Genomic DNA, 22,517 nt, shown 5'->3' with positions numbered 1-22,517 from the left:
GTTGTACAGCCCTCCCTTTTCTCCTACCCCCCCATGTATGTTAATCTTAATACCCCCCTACTTCTCCCCCCCTTATCCCTCCCTACCCACCCATCCTCCCCAGTCCCTTTCCCTTTGGTACCTGTTAGTCCATTCTTGAGTTCTGTGATTCTGCTGAAAGCAGTCTTAAGAGGAAAGTATTTAGCAATCCAGGCATACTTAAAGAAGGAAGAACAATCCCAAATGAATAGTCTAATGTCACAATTATCGAAATTGGAAAAAGAAGAACAAATGCCTAAAAGCAGAAGGAGGGACATAATAAAGATCAGAGAAGAAATAAATAAAATTGAGAAGAATAAAACAATAGAAAAAATCAATGAAACCAAGAGCTGGTTCATTGAGAAAATAAACAAAATAGATAAACCCCTACCAGACTTATTAAATTAAGAGAAAAAGAGAATCTACACACATCAACAGAATCAGAAACGAGAATGGAAAAATCACGATGGACCCCACAGAAATACAAAGAATCATTAGAGAATACTATGAGAATCTATATGCTAACAAGCTGGAAAACCTAGAAGAAATGGACAGCTTTCTAGAAAAATACAACCTTCCAAGACTGACCAAGGAAGAAACAGAAAATCTAAACACACCAATTACCAGCAACAAAATTGAAGCAGTAATCAAAAAACTACCAAGAGCAAAACCCCCAGGCCAGATGGTTTTACCAGACATACAGAATTTTATCAGACATACAGAGAAGACATAATACCCATTCTCCTTAAAGTTTTCTAAAAAATTGAAGAGGAGGGAATACTTCCAGACTCATTCTATGAAGCCAGCGTCACCCTAATACCAAAACCAGGCAATGACCCCACCAAAAAAGAAAATTACAGACCAATGTCCCTGATGAACATAGATGCAAAAACACTCAACAAAGTATTAGCAAACCGAATTCAAAAATACAAGAGGATCATACACCATGACCAAGTGGGATTCATCTTGGGGATGCAAGGATGGTACAACATTAAAAAATCCATCAACATCATCCACCACATAAACAAAAAGAAGGACAAAAATCACATGATCATCTCCATAGACGCTGAAAATGCATTCGACAAAATTCAACATCCATTCATGATAAAAACTCTCAACAAAATGGGTACAGAGGGGCAGGTACATCAACATAATAAAGGCCGTATATGACAAACCAACAACAAACATCATGCTTAACAGTGAGAAGCTGAAAGCTTTTCCTCTGAGACTGTGAACAAGACAGGGATGCCCACTCTCCCCACTGTTATTCAACATAGTACTGGAGGACCTAGCCATGGCAATTAAACAAAACAAAGAAATACGAGGAATCCAGATTGGTAAAGAAGAAGTCAAACTGTCACTATTTGCAGATGACATGATACTGTACATAAAAAACCCTAAAGACCCCACTCCAAAACTACTAAAACTAATACTGGAATTGAGCAAAGCTGCAGGATACAAAATTAATACACAGAACTCTGTTGCTTTCCTATACACTAATAATGAACTAGCAGAAAGAGAAATCAGGAAAACAATTCCATTCACAATTGCATCAAAAAGAATAAAATACCTAGGAATAAACCTAACCAAGGAAGTGAAAGACCTATACCCTGAAAACTGCAAGACACTCTTAAGAGAAATTAAAGAGGACACTAACAAATGGAAACTCATCGCATGCTCTTGGCTAGGAAAAATTAATATCTTCAAAATGGCCATCCTGCCTAAAGCAATCTACAGATTCAGTGCAATCCCTATCAAAATACCAACAGCATTCTTCAGTGAACTGGAACAAATAGTTCAAAAATTCATATGGAACCACAAAAGACCCTGAATAGCCAAAGCAATCCTGAGAAGGAAGAATAAAGTGGGGGGAATCTCGCTCCCCAACTTCAAGCTCTACTACAAAACCACAGTAATCAAGACAATTTGGTACTGGCACAAGAACAGAGCCACAGACCAGTGGAACAGAATAGAGTCTCCAGACATTAACCCAAACATATATGGTCAGTTAATATACGATAAAGGAGCCATGGACATACAATTGGGAAATGACAGCCTCTTCAACAGCTGTTGTTGGCAAAACTGGACAGCTACATGTAAGAGAATGAAACTGAATCATTGTCTAATCCCATACACAAAAGTAAATTCGAAATGGATCAAAGACATGAATGTAAGCCATGAAACCATAAAACTCTTAGAAAAAAACATAGGTAAAAATCTCTTGGACATAAACATAAACGACTTCATGAATATATCTCCCTGGGCAAGGGAAACAAAAGCAAAAATGAGCAAATGGGACTGTATCAAGCTGAAAAGCTTCTGTATAGTAATGGACACCACCAATAGAACAAAAAGGCATCCTACAGTATGGGAGAATATATTCATAAATGACAGATCTGATAAAGGGTTGACATCCAAAATATATAAAGAGCTAATGCACCTCAACAAACAAAAAGCAAATAATCCAATTAAAAAATAGGCAGAGGAGCTGAGCAAGACACTTCTCCAAAGAAGAAATTCAGATGGCCAACAGGCACATGAGAAGATGCTCCTCATTGCTAATCATCAGAGAAATGCAAACTAAAACCACAATGAGATATCATCTCACACCAGTAAGAATGGCCACCATCCAAAAGACAAACAACAACAAATATTGGCGAGGTTGTGGAGAAAGGGGAACCCTCCTACACTGTTGGTGGGAATGTAAATTAGTTCAACCATTGTGCAAAGCAGTATGGAGGTTCCTCAAAAAGCTCAAAATAGAAATACCATTTGACCGAGGAATTCCACTTCTACAAATTTGCCCTAAGAATGCAGCAGCCCGTTTTGAAAAAGACAGATGCACCCCTATGTTTATCGGAGCACTGTTTACAATAGCCAAGAAATGGAAGCAACCTAAGTGTCTATCAGTAGATGAATGGATAAAGAAGATGTGGTACATATACACAATGGAATATTATTCAGCCATAAGAAGAAAACAAATCCTACCATTTGCAACAGCATGGATGGAGCTAGAGGGTATTATGCTCAGTGAAATAAGCCAGACAGAGAAAGACAAGTACCAAATGATTTCCCTCATATGTGGAGTATAAGAACAAAGAAAAAACTGAAGGAATAAAATAGCTGCACAAACACAGAACCCAAGAATGGACTAGCAGTTACCAAAGAGAAAGGGATTAGGGAGGATGACTGGGAAGGGAGGGATGAGGTGGGGGGGAAAGAAATGGGGCTCTATGATTAGTATTGTATAATGTGGGGGGGCATGGGGTTGGCTGTGCAACATAGAGAAGACAGGTAGTGATTCTACAGCATGTTACTATGCTGAAGGACAGTGAGTGTAATGGGGTTTGTGGGGGGAACTTGGTGAAGGGGGGAATCTAGTAAACATAATGTTCCTCATGTAATTGTAGATTATTGATAACGAAAGAAAAAGCTTCTCAAGTTACTGAGAACCAGCTCAGTATTAAGCTCGTCATACGACTGGTATGATTGTTTTTGAGTATCTTAGTCTGAAATGTGTACAGACCTCTATCTGTTGTTCATTTCTTAAACTTGTCTGTGAGTATTGTCTATTGCAACCATGTGATGAATGAAACCAATCTCATTTCTGAAAGTCCTTGCTGTGAAAGCAAGGCCTATTTATTTTTGAACAATACATGGGGAATATATCCCTATATCCCTATTAAGAATTTATTAAGTAATTGTTAAGGATTTTTTTCTTAAAACTTGAAACTGAAGTGTTATATAAAGCATGCGAAATGTAAGTATAGCTACATGAATAGAAAGTATATGCACCCCTTAACACTCATTTCAAGATACAGAATGTTAGTAGTAACACCCCAAGAAGGCCTTTTCCTACCCCCACCTCATTACTCTTCTCCCAAAGCCAACCACTTGCTTAAGTTTTTTTTTAAACCAGAGGCTTAGGCATTTTATTTTCTTCAGCTTTGTTGAGATTTAATTGACATTGTGTGGGTTTTAATAACAGATTTCTTTTCCCAAGTTTAGACCCTCCTTCTTCTACATGGAATTGTACAAACAGGTGCTCTTATATTACAAAGGTCCACTTGAAGTTATCTATCCTATTGTGGGCAAGTCATTATGCAGAAAGGTATGCTTTTGTACCCTTGTTAAAGAAAGGGATTTAATTAGGAGAAAAAAAGTCAATGTATCTCATTATTAAAATGGTTAAAAGTTAGGCCATCTTTACTCTGGTTGGTATATTGAGTCATTAAAACATGTTTACAAGTGATTTTCAGTGGTTTGTTTAAGTATTTTAAAAATGAGTGAAAATAGAGTGTGACTGATATTATTCAATTCCAAAAATAAGAATTTACGAGAGAAAAAAATTAGCAGCAAGTAATCCGAGGGTATTAGTATCTTGGTTTTTGCTCACCTACTTACTAATACACTTTTTTCCTTCCAGAGTTTTTAAGACATGTATGCATTGCTCTGAATTAGTAGGAGGGCAGAAGGGATTTCCTTAGCATTTTACTGAATGCCCTTAAGTGTAGTTACATCATTTCATTTGCTCTTACAGGTATTTCCCTGGAAATGGCAGCAGTGACGGTAAAGGAAGAATCAGAAGATCCCGATTACTATCAATATAACATTCAAGGTAATACTGTTTGGTACAATATTTCTTGCCAAAACTTATTGGTGGTTAAAATTAGAATGTTGATCAGTTGCCTGCATTCTTAAGTACTGTTTTTATTGATCCTTAATTGGCATGTGGAATAAAATACTTTAAATATGAGGCAATGAAATAAACTTAAAAGAGTCTACGGGGGAAGCATAAAATAACCATTATTATTCTTGAAAGGAAAGCAAAAGTTGTGCCACAATTTAGAATTTACTTCTAGTTTCTAGTGTTACTTGCAAGGCACACGAGGTCTTGTGAACTTTTGATAGCTCTATTTGTGTAACCAAAATAACTACATAAGAATTGTCAGTATCTTAAGTCTATGAAAGGTAAGGCATTAATAAGTTTTAGCTGTTTTATCATTTCGATCCATATCTTTTTGCTTGATTATAGGAAGGAATTCAAGGCTATAATTTCACAATGAAGTTTGCTTTTATGCATCGGTATGTTTTAGTTTAGAAGAATGTTTTCTATATTTTGTAGTAAGAATATATTTCTATATTTTGTATTTCTATATTTCTATATTTTGTAGTAAGTTCAGTTTTTACAGATGCATAAGTACATGAAAACATTTAAAGTATAAAATCTGATTAGTTTGTTTTATCTACATACCTTTAGCATCATCTCTGCAATCAAGATAATGAAATGTCCATAGCTCCCAAGTTTCCTTACGTCCTTTTGTAATTCACTGTCCATCCCAGCCAATCAGTGATCTGTTCTGTTTTCTATCATTTTAGATTAGTTTCCATTTTTTAGGAATTGATATAAATGTACTGATATAAATGTACAGTACATAAAATATGTACTGTTTTCTTAGGGTTGGGGTGCTGTGACTTTTTTCATTCCACATAATTGTTTTGAAATTCATCCAGAGTATTGGATATATCAGTAACTAATTCCATCTTTTACTATTATTCCACTGTGTGGCTGAACCACAATTTGTTTATCCCTATGTCTACTGATGGGCATTTTGTTTTTTTTCATTTTGGAGTTATTAAAAATAAAGGTGCTATGGATTTTTGTGTGCAAATGTTTGTGTGGAAATACACTTTCATTTGTCTTGAGTAGATTACTAGAAATGGAATAGCTGGGATATATGGTAAGGTATATAACTTTTTAAGAAACTGCCAGACTTTTCCAGAGTTCTTGTACAGTTTTACATTTCCATCAGCAGTGTCTGATAGCTCCTCCTTGGCCCACATCCTGGCCAACAGTTGTATGATCAGCCTTACTCCTTTTGGCCACTTTTGTGGGTGTCTTGTTATACCTTATTTTGGTTTTAATTTGCATTTGTCTTACAGGTTTAGTTCATTTAAAAAGAATAAGCTATTACCAACTGTGGAGCATTATAAAACTATTATGAATAAATTTATTCTGGTCTGTAATCATGAGTATCAGTATATATACCTTAAACTCAGTGAATTTCATGAATCTTACCAGTTTTGAACATTTTATTGCTTGTTAGTAATTAGTAATAGTGATTAGTAATCACATGGCTAAAGGTTGAGTTAATTATGAGGATTTTTAATTAAAAAGTTAAAGATCTGGAAAATACTTTTACCTTTATAGCAGTTATTGGTACCTTACTAATATATGTGCATAAATTTAATACTGTTGAAAAAAATACTCCTTTTTTTACTCAGATTATGTTCAGTTTTTAAAGAGTCTGCCTCTGTTTTAGTTGTTTTTTTTAAGCATTTCTGATATTAGACATGAGTATAGAAGCCTTTTTGTCTCCTTTTGAGGTTGAGAATGAGTGATTTAAGGTGATATGTGAGTAATAAGAGTTGGAAATCAGATGTTTATAGAGGGAAAGATGGCTTGAAATAATACCTTAAGTGCAATTGTAGAAGGTAGAAGCCAGATAATGAGTTTTGTATCTAGCAAGCTGACTGTGGTCCATGCAGTCTCAATATTTTTCTTAGTAATTGTGTTTCGACAATTCTTTATATATCCTGAGTAAAAGTCATTTGATATGATTTGTAAATTGTTTAATTTGATGAAGTTCAGTTTCTTGATTTTTTTTTTTCCTTGTACAGATTGTACTTAAGTACTGGAGCTAAGAACCTTTTACCCTCACCCTAAGTCACAAAAATTTTCTTCTGTTTCATAAAAATATACGGATTTTATATTTTATATGAAAATATTTTACATAAAAAGTTTATATTTAACTGATCAATTTAGACCTAATTTTTGCATATAAGATATTTATTTTAAACTCATACATGTGGATATCCAGTTTTTCCAGCATTTGTTGGAAAGACTTTTTCTCTTGCATAACCCTTTACATCTCTGTTAATTTCTGCAGTATATGTGTTCTGTTGTACTGATTTCTGCCAATCCTTTTGCCAACATTATACATTTTCTTATGTATGATAGTTTATAGTAAGTCTCGAAATAAGATTGTGAGAGGCCTCCAGAATTGTTCTGCAGAATTAATTATTTTGTCTCTTTTAGCTTCTTTATCTTTTCATACAAATTTTAAAAACCAGCTTGATTTGGTCAAAAAACCCTGTGGGGATTTTATTTTGATGGAGATGCTGACTTGACAGACTAATTTAGGTTGACTATCTCAATATTCAATCTTCTGATTCATGACCATGGCCTGTATAACACCTCTAGCTCCTCTCATATTTCTTTCATCAGTACTTTGTTTCCAGTATAGGGATCTTGGATGTACATGTTTTGTGAGATCCATATCTAAGTAATGTCTTTTGGTGTTAACTATAAATGGTACCATTCTACATTTCTGCTTCCAACTATTTATTGCTACTGTGTAAAACTACATTTGATTTTGAAATTGATTCTTAGGTGTTGTATTTTTTAACCTAGTGAAAATACACTTACAAGTTGTATCAACTTTTTAGTAAAATCTTTGGCATTTCTAAACAGGCAGTGTTGTTCTTCCCTTTTCCTCTTGTGTAAATTGCATTGGCCTGGGCCTCTAGTGTTAACGTGAATAGGAGTAGTGAGAGCAGACATCCCTATCCTGTTCATGATTTTAGGACATCTTTCAGTATGATAGCTGTGGGTTTTTGTAGATTTCCTCCATCACTTTTAGGAAATTCACTTCTGTTCAGAGTTTGCAAAGAGTTGTTATACAAAAAGTTTTCCTACCGCAAAGAGTTGGATGTTGAGTTTTGTGAAAGGTCTTTTCTGTGTCTATTGAGATGATTATATGGTTTTGTTTAGTCTGTTAAAATGGTGATTGATAACAGTTATTTTTCCTCAAAGATCTGGCTTTTATTTTCAGTGATTGTTTTACTCCTGTGTTTGTTTCTTTCTACTTGTTTTTATTTTAATTTTTTAATTGTATGTTTCTTAAGATGGAAGCCTAAGTCATTGATCTGAGATCTTTTTCTAAATGCTTGAGCCTTAGTTTACCTGCACCCCACAAACCTTGATTTGTATTCTTTTCCCTTGTGATTTCCTGTTTGTCCTCTGGTTTATGTAAAGGTGTGTGGTTTTAATTTCCATTTACTTTGTTGTCTTTCCACATATCTTCCTGTTACTGATTTTCAGTGTATTTCCATTATGGTTGGAGAACTAATTTTGTATAATTACAGTTATTTTAACATTGTTTTGGTTGGTTGATAGTCATTTAGGTCTGCTATATCCTTACTGTTATTTCTGTCTACTTGTTCTGCTAACTATAAGAGTATTGAAATCTCCAACTGTCTTTCTGGATTTGTCTGTTCTCCTTTCAGTCTGTCAGCCGTCAATATCCCAGAAGCTTCTTTCCTTGTGCTCCTTTCCAGAACTCCCTTCTGGTGGTAACCCTTGTTCTGATGTAACAACCTAGGTCACTTTTGTCTGTTTTGCATAATGGAATCCTTTTAGCATGTACTCTTTTGTTTCAGGCTTATTTTGTAAAACATACAGTTTGTGACACATACCAGTGGGTGTATTTATAGATTATTTACCTGCATTGCTATATTGTATTTCTAAAATACTTTAAAATGTGATGTTTTAACCTAAAAACATAATGTACATCTTTATTATTTTGTTGTTCCCTTTCTTCCCCCATGTTAAATATGTAATTCACACTCTATTTTGGGCTCTCCCAAATTCCCACTTTTTTCTCTATTCCTCTGAGTTCACTATTCTCTTGAATTGAGGGTCATCCTTCCTGATAATGATTCTGTACTTTCAGGCGTATATATTCCCACCAAAGTGTCTGTGTATGTATATACATGTACATTTTATTATTTTATTTTATTATTAAAGTATCACTGATATACAATCTTATAAAGGTTTCACATGAAGAACATTGTGGTTTCAGCATTCACCCATACTTCCAAGTCCTCATCCCCCCATTGCAGTTACTGTCCGTCAGTTTAGTAAGACCATGTACATACATTTTATGTGTAGTATTTTGTCAGTTTTCAGGCTTGACACACATGGCATTATACTATATATTTTGGTGTGTACATGTTCTTGTGTGACCTCACTCAGTATACGTTTTCAAGATGTACCTATTTTGTCACATGTCAGTTTAATACTATTGTGGTAGTTACAGTGTGTGATTGTACTGTAGTTCATTTGTTCGTTCTGATACATAAGGACGTTTTTGTTTCCTTCTAAAACTTGGTATTTCAAAATTGACTAGGTCATATGTGTGCACTTCTCAGTCTACCCCGAAGTTAGTGGTACTCAGATGTGAGCCTTGGAAACTTTTGGATTTTCACAATGACTGATAGCCACTGCTAGCCTTTTGAGTGTGAGGGTGAAGTATGCTGCCCTATAATGAGGAATAAAATCCACATATGTGCTGTTAAGACGTATATAGTTAAAATCAACCGTAGGTAATTTGTATAGTGATCTGTGAAGGTATGCTGAGCAAATAATAACCAAAAGAAACCAAGCAGTATTAATTTGAGGCAAAAAAATAAAAAACAATAGGTGTAGAGTAGGACTACATATATAGTAATGTCACCAAGTTGATATAGCAGTCATTAATTTGTATATACTTAACAATAGAGCCTCAAAATTACAGTAGAAATAAATAAACACAACTGTTAAGTTACAGATGTAAGGCCATGTGAGAGATTTTAACAAGTAACTACCAATAATGCATCTTGCTGATAAATACTCAGAGATGATAAATAGAATATTTAACTCTATATTTTAGAAACATAAACTAATTGATGTGTATATTCAGAACTTTGCACTCAGGAACTTACTGTTTTTTTGCAGAGTGGATCTCTTACACAAATTGACTTTATACTTGCTCACAGACAACATCAAAATACTCCTCGAACAAAATATAATCAGCTAAGTTAGAAATCAATAGTAAGCAGGTTATTTAAAATAGATATATCTTAGACAGTGGGAATCCTAAAAAGTAGACTGTGTCTTAAAAAAGACCTCATTGAAAAAAAGTTACAACAGAGCAATATTGAGAATACCACATAACTGAACTTGGGGACAACAGCTCAAGCAGTACTTAGAAGCCAGTTAATAGCCTTAAGTATCATTTAATTAGTATTTTTCTGTATATTTTTACCCAGGACCGCAGGTCTTAGGAAGCAGTGAAAATGGCCTTTGAATTCAGGTCTCTCTTCATTCAGCATCTTGCTCTGAATTGAGATCCCACATGCAAAGAATTTTTGTATTTTCTATGAAGTTTTCTTCTGTGATGTGTGCTTTGCTTATTAAATGTTCAATGACTGTGAAGTTTCTCATGTATTAGCTATACCTTTCAAAAGTCTTGGGGTGTTTTCTAAATAATATTCAGAGATAGTGAAGTGGTTTGTATTCATATAAATGCAAGAACATGGTGTTATGTTAAATCGCCATTGAAAACACAATGTTCTGTTCCCTTTTTAAAAAATAATTATTACTCTCACCACTTAAAAGTTTGATACTATGTATACATGTGTTGGAATCTCTGTAGCATTTTGTGGAGGTTTAATCAACCCAAAATACTTTGTATGTTAGTAATTAGAGCCATGTAAAGTTACTAAACACTGCTTGTGGGTCTACAGGAAAGCAGGATTCTGAAGTAATAACCTAGTTTGTCGTATTTCTATTTCAATGGAGATTCAAGTTTATTGAGAGTCTATTCAGTATGTAATTTTGGAGAGTCTTAAGGATTCTGTATTTTTCTTCAGTATGACAAAAGATTAAGCAAGTATTTGTCAAGGAAGGAACAAATATACATTGTAAGATGAACTTGCAGTTCCAATCTTTATGAAGTAAAAGTTGCAGTTTGCTGTTAATGAACTTTTTACTGTTTAGGAAAACTCATACCCACCATTTTAGACATCATTCCCATTCAATCCATGTCTAGTCATTTTTAAAATTTGTTTTGACTGTATGAATTATATGAGTACGATTTTTCCATTCACTAAGGCCATAAACTGACACCACTCATTTTGTCTTTTTCTTTTTTAATTTTGCCTTTTTTTCTCCATGAAAAGGCTATATTATTCCATCTCTCTCACCCAAATTTGCTTTTACTAAAGTGACCCAAAATATGTCTTTGGGATTACTTTTGAAGTGTTATCTTTGTATTCCAAAGCAGGCCCTTCTGAAACTGATGATGTTGATGACAAACTCCCCCTTTCGAAGTCTTTGCAAGGTATAACCTTTTCACTTCCATTTTCCCACCTACTGGTCTTATGTAATGTTTATATTGGACAGACTGTATTTTAGTATTTATATCTGTATTATTACTTTTCTAAATGGAAAAGGAAAAAAATGTATTGGCCTTTTTTTTTTAAACATATAAATGAACTTCACAAGCAACAATTTTTCAAAATCAATTTTCCCTTTTGTGAATCTAGTAATGAATCTCGAAATGGGTACATGACACACTTTCATATTTAAGGTAAAGTACACATTTATACCTTATATCAGAATAGTCAGAAATAAGGTTTTTATTGTATAGTTAGTAATGTAAATATTGATAAGGTCATGTTGATAGTTTTTAGAAAGACTGTAAAATATCAGCTGTAAATCCCTAAGTTTATTAACTGAATACCTTTTCAGGAATTTTTGTATAGTGTTCCCTAACTTGATGACCATAGGCTATTTGTTTATTATGGCTTTTAGTTCTATCTGTTCTGGCTTTGAGAGCATAAGATTAATTTTCTTCAGCTTTACTTCTAATAAAAAAATGTAATGGTGTATTTCAGATTTTAAAAGAATAAAAGAGACACATGGAATCATTGTTTACATGCACTCTTGTAATATTATGAAGGATGGAACAGCCACCCTGACTGTTCCTATCTTTATCCAGTCTTTCCTTTTTAAGTACTAGCCTCTTCGTTATCTGTCATTCCTTTGTTTTCTTTGACATTACAGTCAAAGAACCTAATGCTCCATAAATTGAAATGTTAGCTTAAAAAAAGGAGGGCAAGGAACTGTGTGTTTAGAAAACATAATTTAAAAGTTAATTAAGGAATGATAAATGGCTCTAGATTTATAGATTTACCTAGTACTTTGAGCTCAGGTGAGTTTTTCATACTATGAAGTAAGTGGAAAAGAATACAGGATATTTAATGGCATCACTAGACATTGAAAACCAAAAATATTTGACCTTGGTATGGCACTTTAAATTCAAAGGTACTAGACACCGAATGATGGGTTTTGAAACTGTAATCGACGTGCTTTAAAAATAAATAATTTAAAACCTGTGTCTAGGGGTTGTACTTTTAGTATATAGCTTCTAAATTTAGTTACCAGTAGATGACAAAATAGACTCGATTTTACTTTCCCTCCCCATGTATGTTTTATTCTTACACATAGGTAATACTTTATTTATGCACAAAGGCAGTGATTTTCAACTTTTCTGTTAGTAACTCAGATATGTAAGCACAGAGGATGAATATTCTTGGAACAGTTTGGGCACTTATTCCAAAATGGCTCTCTAATGTTTTAGATTACTTCTTTCCTGTTTGTGAGTAAAACGTCTGCTCTAGTAGGCTGAGCCTGTTTACGTGTGACTGCCTAACCTGATACGTTGCTTTATGTTCCAGTTTTTAGAAGCAGGCAGATTATATTACCTGAATTAAAATGCTTTTGAGACTAAAGGTAGTATCTTAAATTTTAACTTCCGAGTTTCCTTTGAGTGTAACTTTGATTAAATAATGGGGATTGAGTTTCCATAGCTTCCACCATAGTGAAAATGGAAGCAGGAAACATTTCACAGCAAAACCTGAACTTGTCTATCGTTTTTGTGTGTGCGTCATTGACAGATGAGCATGGTACTTAGAAACATCATCCAACATCTATCAGTAATTACATTGTGTAGTTACAGTAACTAACATTAAATCCCCAAACCTACTTAGGTTTAAATCATTTTTTGAACTTTCAAATAGGTATTTATGTTTTTCTGAATTAGATCACATTGTTGAAATTAATTGCTGTGGAGTTACTCAGTTTGTATATGTTGTATTATAAGTCTTAAAATTGTTTGCATTGTTACCTAGTTTCTCTTCTTTCAATGTAAGTTTTTATTGGTTTATTATATGTGGTTTATTTTCTTTTTAGGAAGCCATCATTCTTCAGAGGGCAATGAAGGAACAGAAATGGAAGTACCCCCAGAAGGTTAGAAGTAAAGGGATTTATATTTTGCTGTACTTGTATTAATGTTGGCTCTATATTAGAGAAACATCCTTAAAAGACCTTATTTGGAGATAAAAAGATGATTGTTTTGGTATGTCTTCTTAGCCAACAGGTTGTTTTTTTTTTATTCCTAAGATGTAATATAACTTTTTTACTATACTGAATAATAAAGCATATGGGGATGAAAACTTTTAAGTGGTAAGTAAAACTCTTCATGATGCAAAATGCCTTTTGTTTTCCTGGTCATCTTGTGCCATATTTAAAGACTTTTAAGTATGGCTTCAGTATTTTAGAATTAAAATTATTACTAGCTCTGTTCGTATTTTATTTTTGAACATACTGTTTAATGGTACCATTTTTTACAGTAGGGCAGTATATTCTACATAAGAGTAATAAAGGTGAGATTTCCCTCTCTGCTTATTTTTATAACCACAGTTACCCCATATACTACTTGTCTGTTTACCAGCCATCCTCCTTTGATTTTAGGATGTAATGAATATTTAACTGTGGTACAGCTTTTTTAGTTATTGGAATCTTGAGTTAAACTGTTCACCATGCAAAATGGCTTCCTATTTCTGAGCAGTTGATATAGTTCCAGGAGCGTTTTTGTAGAATTCTCCCAAGGAAAGTGACTGGTAAGGTAACAGCCTTGTATTAGAATTCTCTCTCTCATAAACTGATCATGTTGTGCCTTATTTTTCTAGACTAAAAAAGGGAGTCCATTCTGTAAATTTTTATTCCTTATATTTGTTTTTTAACTTTAGTTTTAAAAATAATTAACTTGATCTTTACCCTCTTTGAGTGGAGGGAGATCTTAACCTGTAATGTTTACTAATCTTTCCAAATTCAGTTTTAGAATTAGGGTTTCTAACTGGAATACATTTGTTGTGGAAATATTTAAGGTGCTTATTTTAAATAATATTTTAAATTTCTTCTGAGATTCATGAAAGATTGTCTTGATAAGTATTGTTGCATTTTACTATGTGGAGGTAATCAGATGTTCCCGTTGTAACAAAATCCTGTTTTGGATAGGCAGTATTTGCAGCAGTGAGGTACCTATATGCAGGATATACATGTGGTACAAGGATTCGTCAGGCACTATGAATTGCTTCACAGTTTACAATTCTGTCATTAGATATTAGATAGTACACTTTGAAATACTTTATTTTTTAGGAGATCTTTATTGTCATATTGCAGCATTAACAGAGTTGAGTTGAATCTGGGTTCTGATCTTTATTCCTTTACTAACAAGTAAGCATAATCTTTGGCAAATCAATTAATCTCTCAATCTTTGCAAAATGAAGAGAATTGACAAAGATACCCTTGAGCTGAGCTTCTAGCACTAACATTCTGATGTACATTTGTTTTGTGTAGTAACACAGATATATTAATACAATATTTGATTTTTTAAGGAATGTTGCATATAAAGTTAGGGAATAGTCCTATATGCATTTGTTAGAAACATTGTGTTAACATGAAGGTCCCCCTTGCAAAAAATTGATGTGGTTTTATTTAACAAAAGTAACCACTCCAAGGATTTCTGAAAGGAGAGGCCTTTGTTTTTCTCCTACAATTTCCTAGTTACAGCAAGAAAACAATTGTGACTTCATTATAATCTCATTCCTCTAAAAATATGAGTTCTGAGTCCATTAATACAGGTAACTTGGTATTATCGTATAGTTTACCAGAGTTTTTCTACTTCTTGTTTTCTCTTATCCCTATTTACAATTAAAATGCCAGTGAAATTTTATAATAGGCTTCTTGTAGAGTATCAATTCAGTAAAATGTTGGAACATACAGAAAGTGCTTTATAATGAATGTCATTTTAGAATTTTATTTTTTTCAAGATTCTACTCAACATGTCCCTTCAGAAACAAGTGAGGACCCCGAAGTTGAGGTGACTATTGAAGGTTAGTTATCTAAAAGCCTTGATACCAAAAGTTTACTTCTGGTCATAAAAATATTTGTCACATTCACATTGCTAAGCGTGCATTTCATTTATTTTTAAAGGAAATTTGTGAAAAAACTGAAGCATATATGTGTATGCCTGCCCAAAGCAGCCCACCTCCCAGCAATGCACCCAGTGCTTTGGGAGTTGTGGACAGCAAAGAAAGCCATGAATATGAGCAGTGGCCCTTAGGTGGACCAAGCTTTACTTTATATCACTGGGAATCAGGAAAAAAAGCCAAATCTATGACCAGACTTGATGCTCATGTAAATAGATTCTAGAACCTATTACTAGGTTGTGAGAGAAGAGACCTAATTACTACTGGAATCCTGCTAGCTAAGTGAAATGGAAGAGAAAGTGTTGATAGTTCAGTCAATTCCTAAAGCGAATTTTCCTCTAAAATGTTCATACAGGCTAACATATAATGTATCCTTAAAAACTGTTTTGAAGCAGTAGCTACAAACATATCCTGAAGTAAACTCTGTAGCTAAAGTTTCTGGAAACTCACTTTTTTCTTCAGAGATAATGCATTAACACAGATGAGCCAGTTTGTCGTGAACTATTTAAATATTCAACTAACATAATTAATAACACTATCACTTTTCATATTTAATAATTATTAAATCTGTATTGATTTTTTTCCCCTTTTATATTACCATTTCACACTACCCTTCTGTAAGTTTTTTTTCCCCCAGAGTAGTTCTTCCCTAAGGTACAATATTGAAACATTACAATAAATTATATTGTGTAAAGTTTTGTTTGCCCCCAGCCTGTAATGAAGCCCCTCTGCATGGGGGTAGATGTCAGTTTACCTAAAAACAGTTTTATGTACACATACACACGTGTATACTTTTACAAAAATACATAGATGTTTTCAGCATACATTATAATAACATTTAAAGTACACATACATCCCATTTCCCATCGATTTTTCTTCATAACCACACGTGTTGGTACTTTTTTTTTTTTTAACTGTAGCATAACCCTTCTTTAATCTCTCTCTTTTTTAATAACATTGTGTGATGTCATTTGATTATTTCTAGTGTTTGGCTACTTCATACTCAAAATGTTTGTCTTCATTGCTTCTAAAGTATAAGCTGATTGATAGTTTCCACCTAGTATGAGAATTTTTTCTATAGTTCATCTGTTAGTAATATCTCAATTTAATACACGTACTTCCTTTATCATTAATACAATTTTACTAACCTGAAAGCAATTTTAAATTGTAGTCTAGCATTAAATAATTGAATTTAATTGCTTTTTAGTTAGAAACCTCACTATCAGAGAAAATCTTAAGAGCATATAAATATATAAACACTCTCAGAACTTTGTCCTTTCTAGAGATAAGAAAAACAGATGATTAATGAAATTAATATTTAAATAGGACTAATAAGTTGATTTATAAAAGATTAAAGCAGATAAAGGCGATACTAAATTGCTAACGCTTGATGTCTTTATTTGAAATTATGTGGAGTTATGGAGAGGCTGTTGATGAATCAATGTGGTGTGTCACTCGCTAACAGTCCTTACCACAGCTGGTGGTGTGCTCGGAGGTGTGCTCTGCTATTCATGGGGACTGTTTGTAGTTCAAGTCCATGGTACACATTTATAACTTGTGTGAAGTAGCCCTTGAGATAATATGACTGTGTATGCTCTAATTTAGTAAACATTGACCACATTTTTGGGTAAAGTCAGGCTGCTGACAGGTCTTTGTTATCTTGGAAAAGTGCAGAGGAAATCTTACTCCAGAATCCACTGGCATGCTCATAAAGGGAAGTTACTGCTTCCAAAGAGGTTTCCTTATGCAGTTCTTGTTTAGGGCATTCGTCCTCAAGCCTCAGCTATCCACACATACTCATTCTGTTGTGGCCTACCTCCTGTTCATTACGTTTTTTTCTTTAAATTGATTTTTTTAAAGAGATTCATTTAAAGTTGATTTTTATGTCTTCCTGAGTGAAACTATCTTTGACATTTCAATTTTTCTCTTTCTCATACACAGTGGAAATGTGTATAAATATCTCAACCCAGGAATGCATTTCTACATGTTATTGGTTCACATTAAAATATGGCACAGGGACTACAATTTGGATAGCACTGTTTCAGCACTTCCGCAGTTGGGTTGCCTGTCATCCTCTGGTGGTATCCTGTTTTGTGAAATTCATGCTTACTAAGACCTTTGTAACTATTTGGCTGCTGCATATAATCAAGGACTACACTGTTCAGATGTTCGTATAATCATTCTGCAAATACCGAGCCCTCTTATGTGCCAGGGATTGGGGTAAGGATTTAGGAGTGAATAAGATAGGCAAGTCCATTGGAGGGCTTAGAATAGAAGAGTGATGGGGTCAAAACAGCCAGTTTGAAGAAATAAGGCTCTGTGATGTGGGGAAGACTGAGAGCGGAGGGTAGTGGAAGGAAGAAAGCCAGTCTGGAAGGATGTTGCAGTTATTCAGGGAGGAGAGCAGGGTGGTGCAGAACAAGGCGGTGCTTGAGTTCTGGGCATGTTGTGAAGATGGAGCCAGTAAGCGTTGCTGTTTGTTGTTTAGTTATTGTGCTTATCTTGTAACTGTTTCTGGAACGTTCACAGAACCTATATAATTGGGTGGGTTAGCATTTGAAAATTGTGTGCTTTTAATTTTACAGCTGCTAAAGAGTCACCTAACAAACATCCAATTATTCATGTAAAAAATGAGAGTTTTAAAAGAATTGTAACTGGGATGCATGGGTGAAAAATGCCATCCATTAATTTGAAACATGTAGGGTAATTAATGGCTCTGAGTAATTTTAAAAGAGATACAGTGGTTTATTTTTTATTTTATTTTTGTGAATAGGTGTGGATTATATCATTATAGCATTACCAATTTGATTATATCAAAAATAATATCAGAAAATTTGTTTAATATTATATTAATGCAGTCACCAAGAAGAATGAAGTAATTAATTTTAGCTCTGAAGTCTGTGTTTTGTATAGGTTTATTTGTAAAAACGTTACAAAAAGCAAAGCAGAGTTTTTTGAGTTAGGGACTGTTGCTAGTGTTTTTTTTTTGGAGGTGTGGCGGGTACTTGTGTTAATTCGGTAGCCTGATGATTGTGTATTCCTGAATAGGAGCATTTGCACATGCAAACACATTGAAATTTATTTTACAAGGTTTTAGTTTTGATGATGTAAATAACATTTTTGGCTTGAATTTCAAGTACCCTGGAATGTGTGTCTTTTTACACAAAAGTGGTTGTTTATAATGCAACAACCAGGCTACAGCAGTGATCTCTGCTGGACCTGATGGTTAGAGGAGTCACTGTGGTGGTTAGAGGTACCGCTAGACCATCACAGAGGTCTAGCTTTATTTATCAAATAGAGCTTATTTGATGATCTGTGCTGTACAGAGAAGTAAATTTTGTTCCTTTGTAGATAGGATCATACTTTTGCAAAAGAATTTATGGTTTCCTGCAGCAAAGAGTAGAGGAGAAAATGGAGGTTGTGATTAAGTTCATAGCTATTCTTATGATTCCATTCCTTGTTTCTTATGGCTTAAAACACCCAAAGATGGGTTAATAAATATGTGAAATGGGTTGGCCTTTTAATAGAATGTGTGGTATGATATTATCACCAATAATTAAATTCATCTCTTTGTATTTGTTCACATTTAATAGATTGAATTTCATTTTTTGTCACAAGAAAGATATGTGGCATCACTTTTTTTTAAAGGTATGATTGATATACACTCTTATGAAGGTTTCACATGAACAAATAATGTGGTTACTACATTTACCCGTATTATCAAGTCCCCACCCATACCCCAATGCAGTAACTTCCATCAGTGCAGCAAGTTGCCACAGATCCACTATGTGCCTTCGCTGTGCTACACTGTTCTCCCCGTGATCCCCCACACCATGTGTACTAAAGATAATACTCCTCAATCCCCTTCTCCCTCCCTCCCCACCTGCCCTCCACACCCCTCCCCTTTGGTAACCACTAGTTCATTCTTGGAATCTCTGAGTCTGCTGCTATTTTGTTCCTTCAGTTTTGCTTCATTGTTATACTCCACAAATGAGGGGAATCATTTGGCATTAGTCTTTCTCTGCCTGGCTTATTTCACTGAGTATAATGTTCTCCAGCTCCGTCCATGTTGTTGGAAATAGTAGGATTTGTTTCTTTCTTATGGCCGAATAGTACTCCATTCTGTATATGTACCACATCTTCTTTATCCATTCATCTACTTAGGTTGCTTCCATATCTTGGCTATTGTAAAAAGGGCTGTGATAAACTTAGGGGTGCATGTATCTTTTTGGATCTGAGAAGTTGTATTCTTTGGGTAATTCCAGGGAGTGGGATTTCTGGGTCAAATGGTATTTCTCTTTTTAGTTTCTTGAGGAACCTCCATATTGCTTTCCACAATGGTTGAACTAGCTTACATTCCCACCAGCAGTGTAGGAGGGTTCCCCTTTCTCTGCATCCTCGCCAGCATTTGTTGTTCTTAGTCTTTTTGATGCTGGCCATCCTTACTGGTGTGAGGTAATATCTCATTGTGGTTTTAATTTGCATTTCCCTGATGATTAGTGATGTGGAGCATCTTGTCATGTGTCTGTTGGCCATCTGAATTTCTTCTTTGAAGAACTGTCTCTCTTCATATCCCCTGCCCATTTGTTAATCGGGTTATTTGCTCTTTGGGTGTTGAGGCGTGTAAGTTCTTTATATATTTTGGATGTTAACCCCTTGTTGGATATGTCATTTACAAATATATTCTCCCATACTGTAGAATGCCTTTTTGTTCTGTTGATGGTGTCCTTTGCAGTACAGAAACTTTTTAAATTGATGTAGTCCCATGAGTTCATTTCAGTTTTTGTTTCCCTTGCTCGAGGAGTTGCATTCAGGAAGAAGTTACTCAGGCTTATATTCAGGAGATGTTTGCCTATGTTGTCTTTCTTCTAAGAGTTTTATGGTTTCATGACTTACATTCAAGTCTTTAATCCATTTCAAGTTTACTTTTGTGTATGGGGTTAAACAATAATCCAGTTTCATTCTCTTACATGCAGCTGCCCAGTTTTGCCAACACCAGCTGTTGAAGAGGCTGTCATTTCCCTATTGTATGTCCATGGCTCCTTTATCATATATTAATTGACTATATATGGTTGGGTTTATATCAGGGCTCTCTAGTCTGTTCCATTGGTCTATGGGTTCTTGTGCCAGTACCAAATTGTCTTGATTACTGTGGCTTTGTAGTAGAGCTTGAAGGTGGGGAGCCCCCAACTTTATTCTTCCTTCCCAGGATTGCTTTGGCTATTTGGGGTCTTTTGTGGTTCCATATGAATTTTTGAACTATTTGTTCCAGTTCATTGAAGAATGTTGTTGGTATTTTGATAGGGATTGCACTGAATCTATAGATTGCTGTAGGCAGGATGGCCATTTTGACAATATTAATTCTTCCTAGCCAAGAGCATGGGTTGAATATCCATTTATTAGTGTCCTCTTTAATTTCTTTTAAGAGTGTCTTGTAGTTTTCAGGGTATAGGTCTTCACTTCCTTGATTAGGTTTATTCCTAGGTATTTTATTCTTTTTGCTGCAACTGTGAATGGAATTGTTTTCCTGATTTCTCTCTCTGCTAGCTCATTGTTAGTGTATAGGAATGCCACAGATTTCTGTATATTAATTTTGTATCCTGCAACTTTGCTGAATTCAGGTATTAGGCCTAGTAGTTTTGGAGTGGATTCTTTAGGGTTTTTTATGTACAATATCATGTCATCTGCAAACAGGGACAGTTTAACTTCTTCCTCGCCAGTCTGGATGCCTTTTATTTCTTTGTGTTGTCTGATTGCAGTGGCTAGGACTTCCAGTGCTAAGTTGAATAGAAGTGGGGAAAGTGGGCATCCTTGTCTTGTTCCCGATCTTAAAGGAAAAGCTTTCAGCTTCTCACTGTTAAATATGTGATGTTGGCTGTGGGTTTGTCATATATGGCCTTCATTATGCTGAGGTACTTGCCCTCTATACCCATTTTGTTGAGAGTTTTTATCATGAATGGATGTTGAATTTTGTCAAATGCTTTTTCAGCATCTATGGAGAGATGATCATGTGGTTTTTGTCCTTGTTTTTGTTGATGTCGTGGATGATGTTGATGGATTTTTGTATGTTGTAACGTCCTTGCATCCCTGGAATAAATCCTACTTGATCATGATGGATGATCTTTTGGATGTATCTTTGAATTCAGTTTGCTAATATTTTGTTGAGTGTTTTTGCATCTATGTTCATCAGGGATATTAGTCTGTAATTTTCTTTTCTTGTGGTGTCTTTGCCTGGTTTTGTTACTAGAGTGATGCTGGCCTCATAGAATGAGTTTGGAAGTACTTTCTCTTCTTTGGAAAACTTTAAGGAGGATGGGTATTAGGTCTTCACTGAATGTTTGATAAAATTCAGCGCTGAAGCCACCTGCACCAGGTGTTTGTTCTTAGGTAGTTTTTTCATTACCAATTCAATTTCGTTGCTGGTAATTGGTCTGTTCAGATTTTCTGTTCTTCCTTGGACAGCCTTGGAAGGTTGTATTTTTCTAGAAAGTTGTCCATTTCTTCTAGGTTATCCAGTTTGTTAGCATATAATTTTTCATAGTATTCTCTCATAATTCTTTGTATTTGTGTGGTGTCCGTAGTGATTTTTCCGTTCTCATTTCTGATTCTGTTTATGTGCGTAGACTCTCTTTTTTTCTTGATAAGTCTGGGTAGGGGTTTATCTATTTTGTTTATTTTCTCGAAGAACCAGCTCTTGCTTTCATTGATTCTTTCTATTGTTTTATTCTTCTCCATTTTATTTACTTCTGCCCTAATCTTTATTATGGCCCTCCTTCTACTGACTTTGGGCCTCATTTGTTCTTCTTTATCTAGTTTCATTAATTGTGAGTTTAGACTGCTTATATGGGATTGTTCTTCTTTCCTGAGGTAAGCCTGTATTGCAATATACTTTTAGCACGGCTTTGGCTGCGTCCCACAGATTTTGCAGTGTTGAATTATTGTTGTCATTTGTCTCCATATATTGCTTGATCTCTGTTTTTATTTGGCCATTGATCCATTGGTTATTTAGGAGCATGTTGTGTGAAGCCCTCTAGTGTTCCGAAGCTCTACTCTGGAGCTTCTGTTTGTGGGATTTTTCATTTTCTTTGTGTAGTTTATTTCTAGTTTCATACCTTTGTGGTCTGAGAAACTGGTTGGTACAATTTCAATCTTTTTTAATTTACTGAGGCTCTTTTTGTGGCATAGTATATGATCTGTTCTCGAAAGTGTTCCATGTGCACTTGAAAAGAATGTGTATTCTGCTGCTTTTGGGTGTAGAGTTCTGTAGATGTCTGTTAGGT

At 34.6% G+C, this 22,517-nt stretch overlaps 1 protein-coding gene across 8 annotated transcripts in view; it reads left to right on the top strand.

Moving 5' to 3' along the window:
* GTF2I (general transcription factor IIi) overlaps positions 1–22,517 on the top strand; it is a 104,566-nt gene that overhangs the window by 43,198 nt on the left and 38,851 nt on the right. For 3 of the 8 annotated variants that reach the window (XM_036887397.2, XM_057487222.1, XM_036887396.2), the window contains 4 exons: positions 4,559–4,636; positions 11,184–11,243; positions 13,157–13,213; positions 15,079–15,141. In XM_036887397.2, coding sequence (XP_036743292.2) covers positions 4,559–4,636; positions 11,184–11,243; positions 13,157–13,213; positions 15,079–15,141 — 258 coding nt within the window. The remainder of the gene's footprint in view (positions 1–4,558; positions 4,637–11,183; positions 11,244–13,156; positions 13,214–15,078; positions 15,142–22,517) is intronic. The other 5 variants (XM_036887391.2, XM_036887394.2, XM_036887393.2 and 2 more) reach the window with 5 other exon arrangements.

Source organism: Manis pentadactyla, chromosome 10 (genome assembly GCF_030020395.1).
Source record: "Manis pentadactyla isolate mManPen7 chromosome 10, mManPen7.hap1, whole genome shotgun sequence".
NCBI classification, from domain to species: Eukaryota; Metazoa; Chordata; class Mammalia; order Pholidota; family Manidae; genus Manis; species Manis pentadactyla.
The sequence above is the reverse complement of the archived record's forward strand: the minus strand, read 5'-3'. Positions and strand labels throughout refer to the sequence as shown.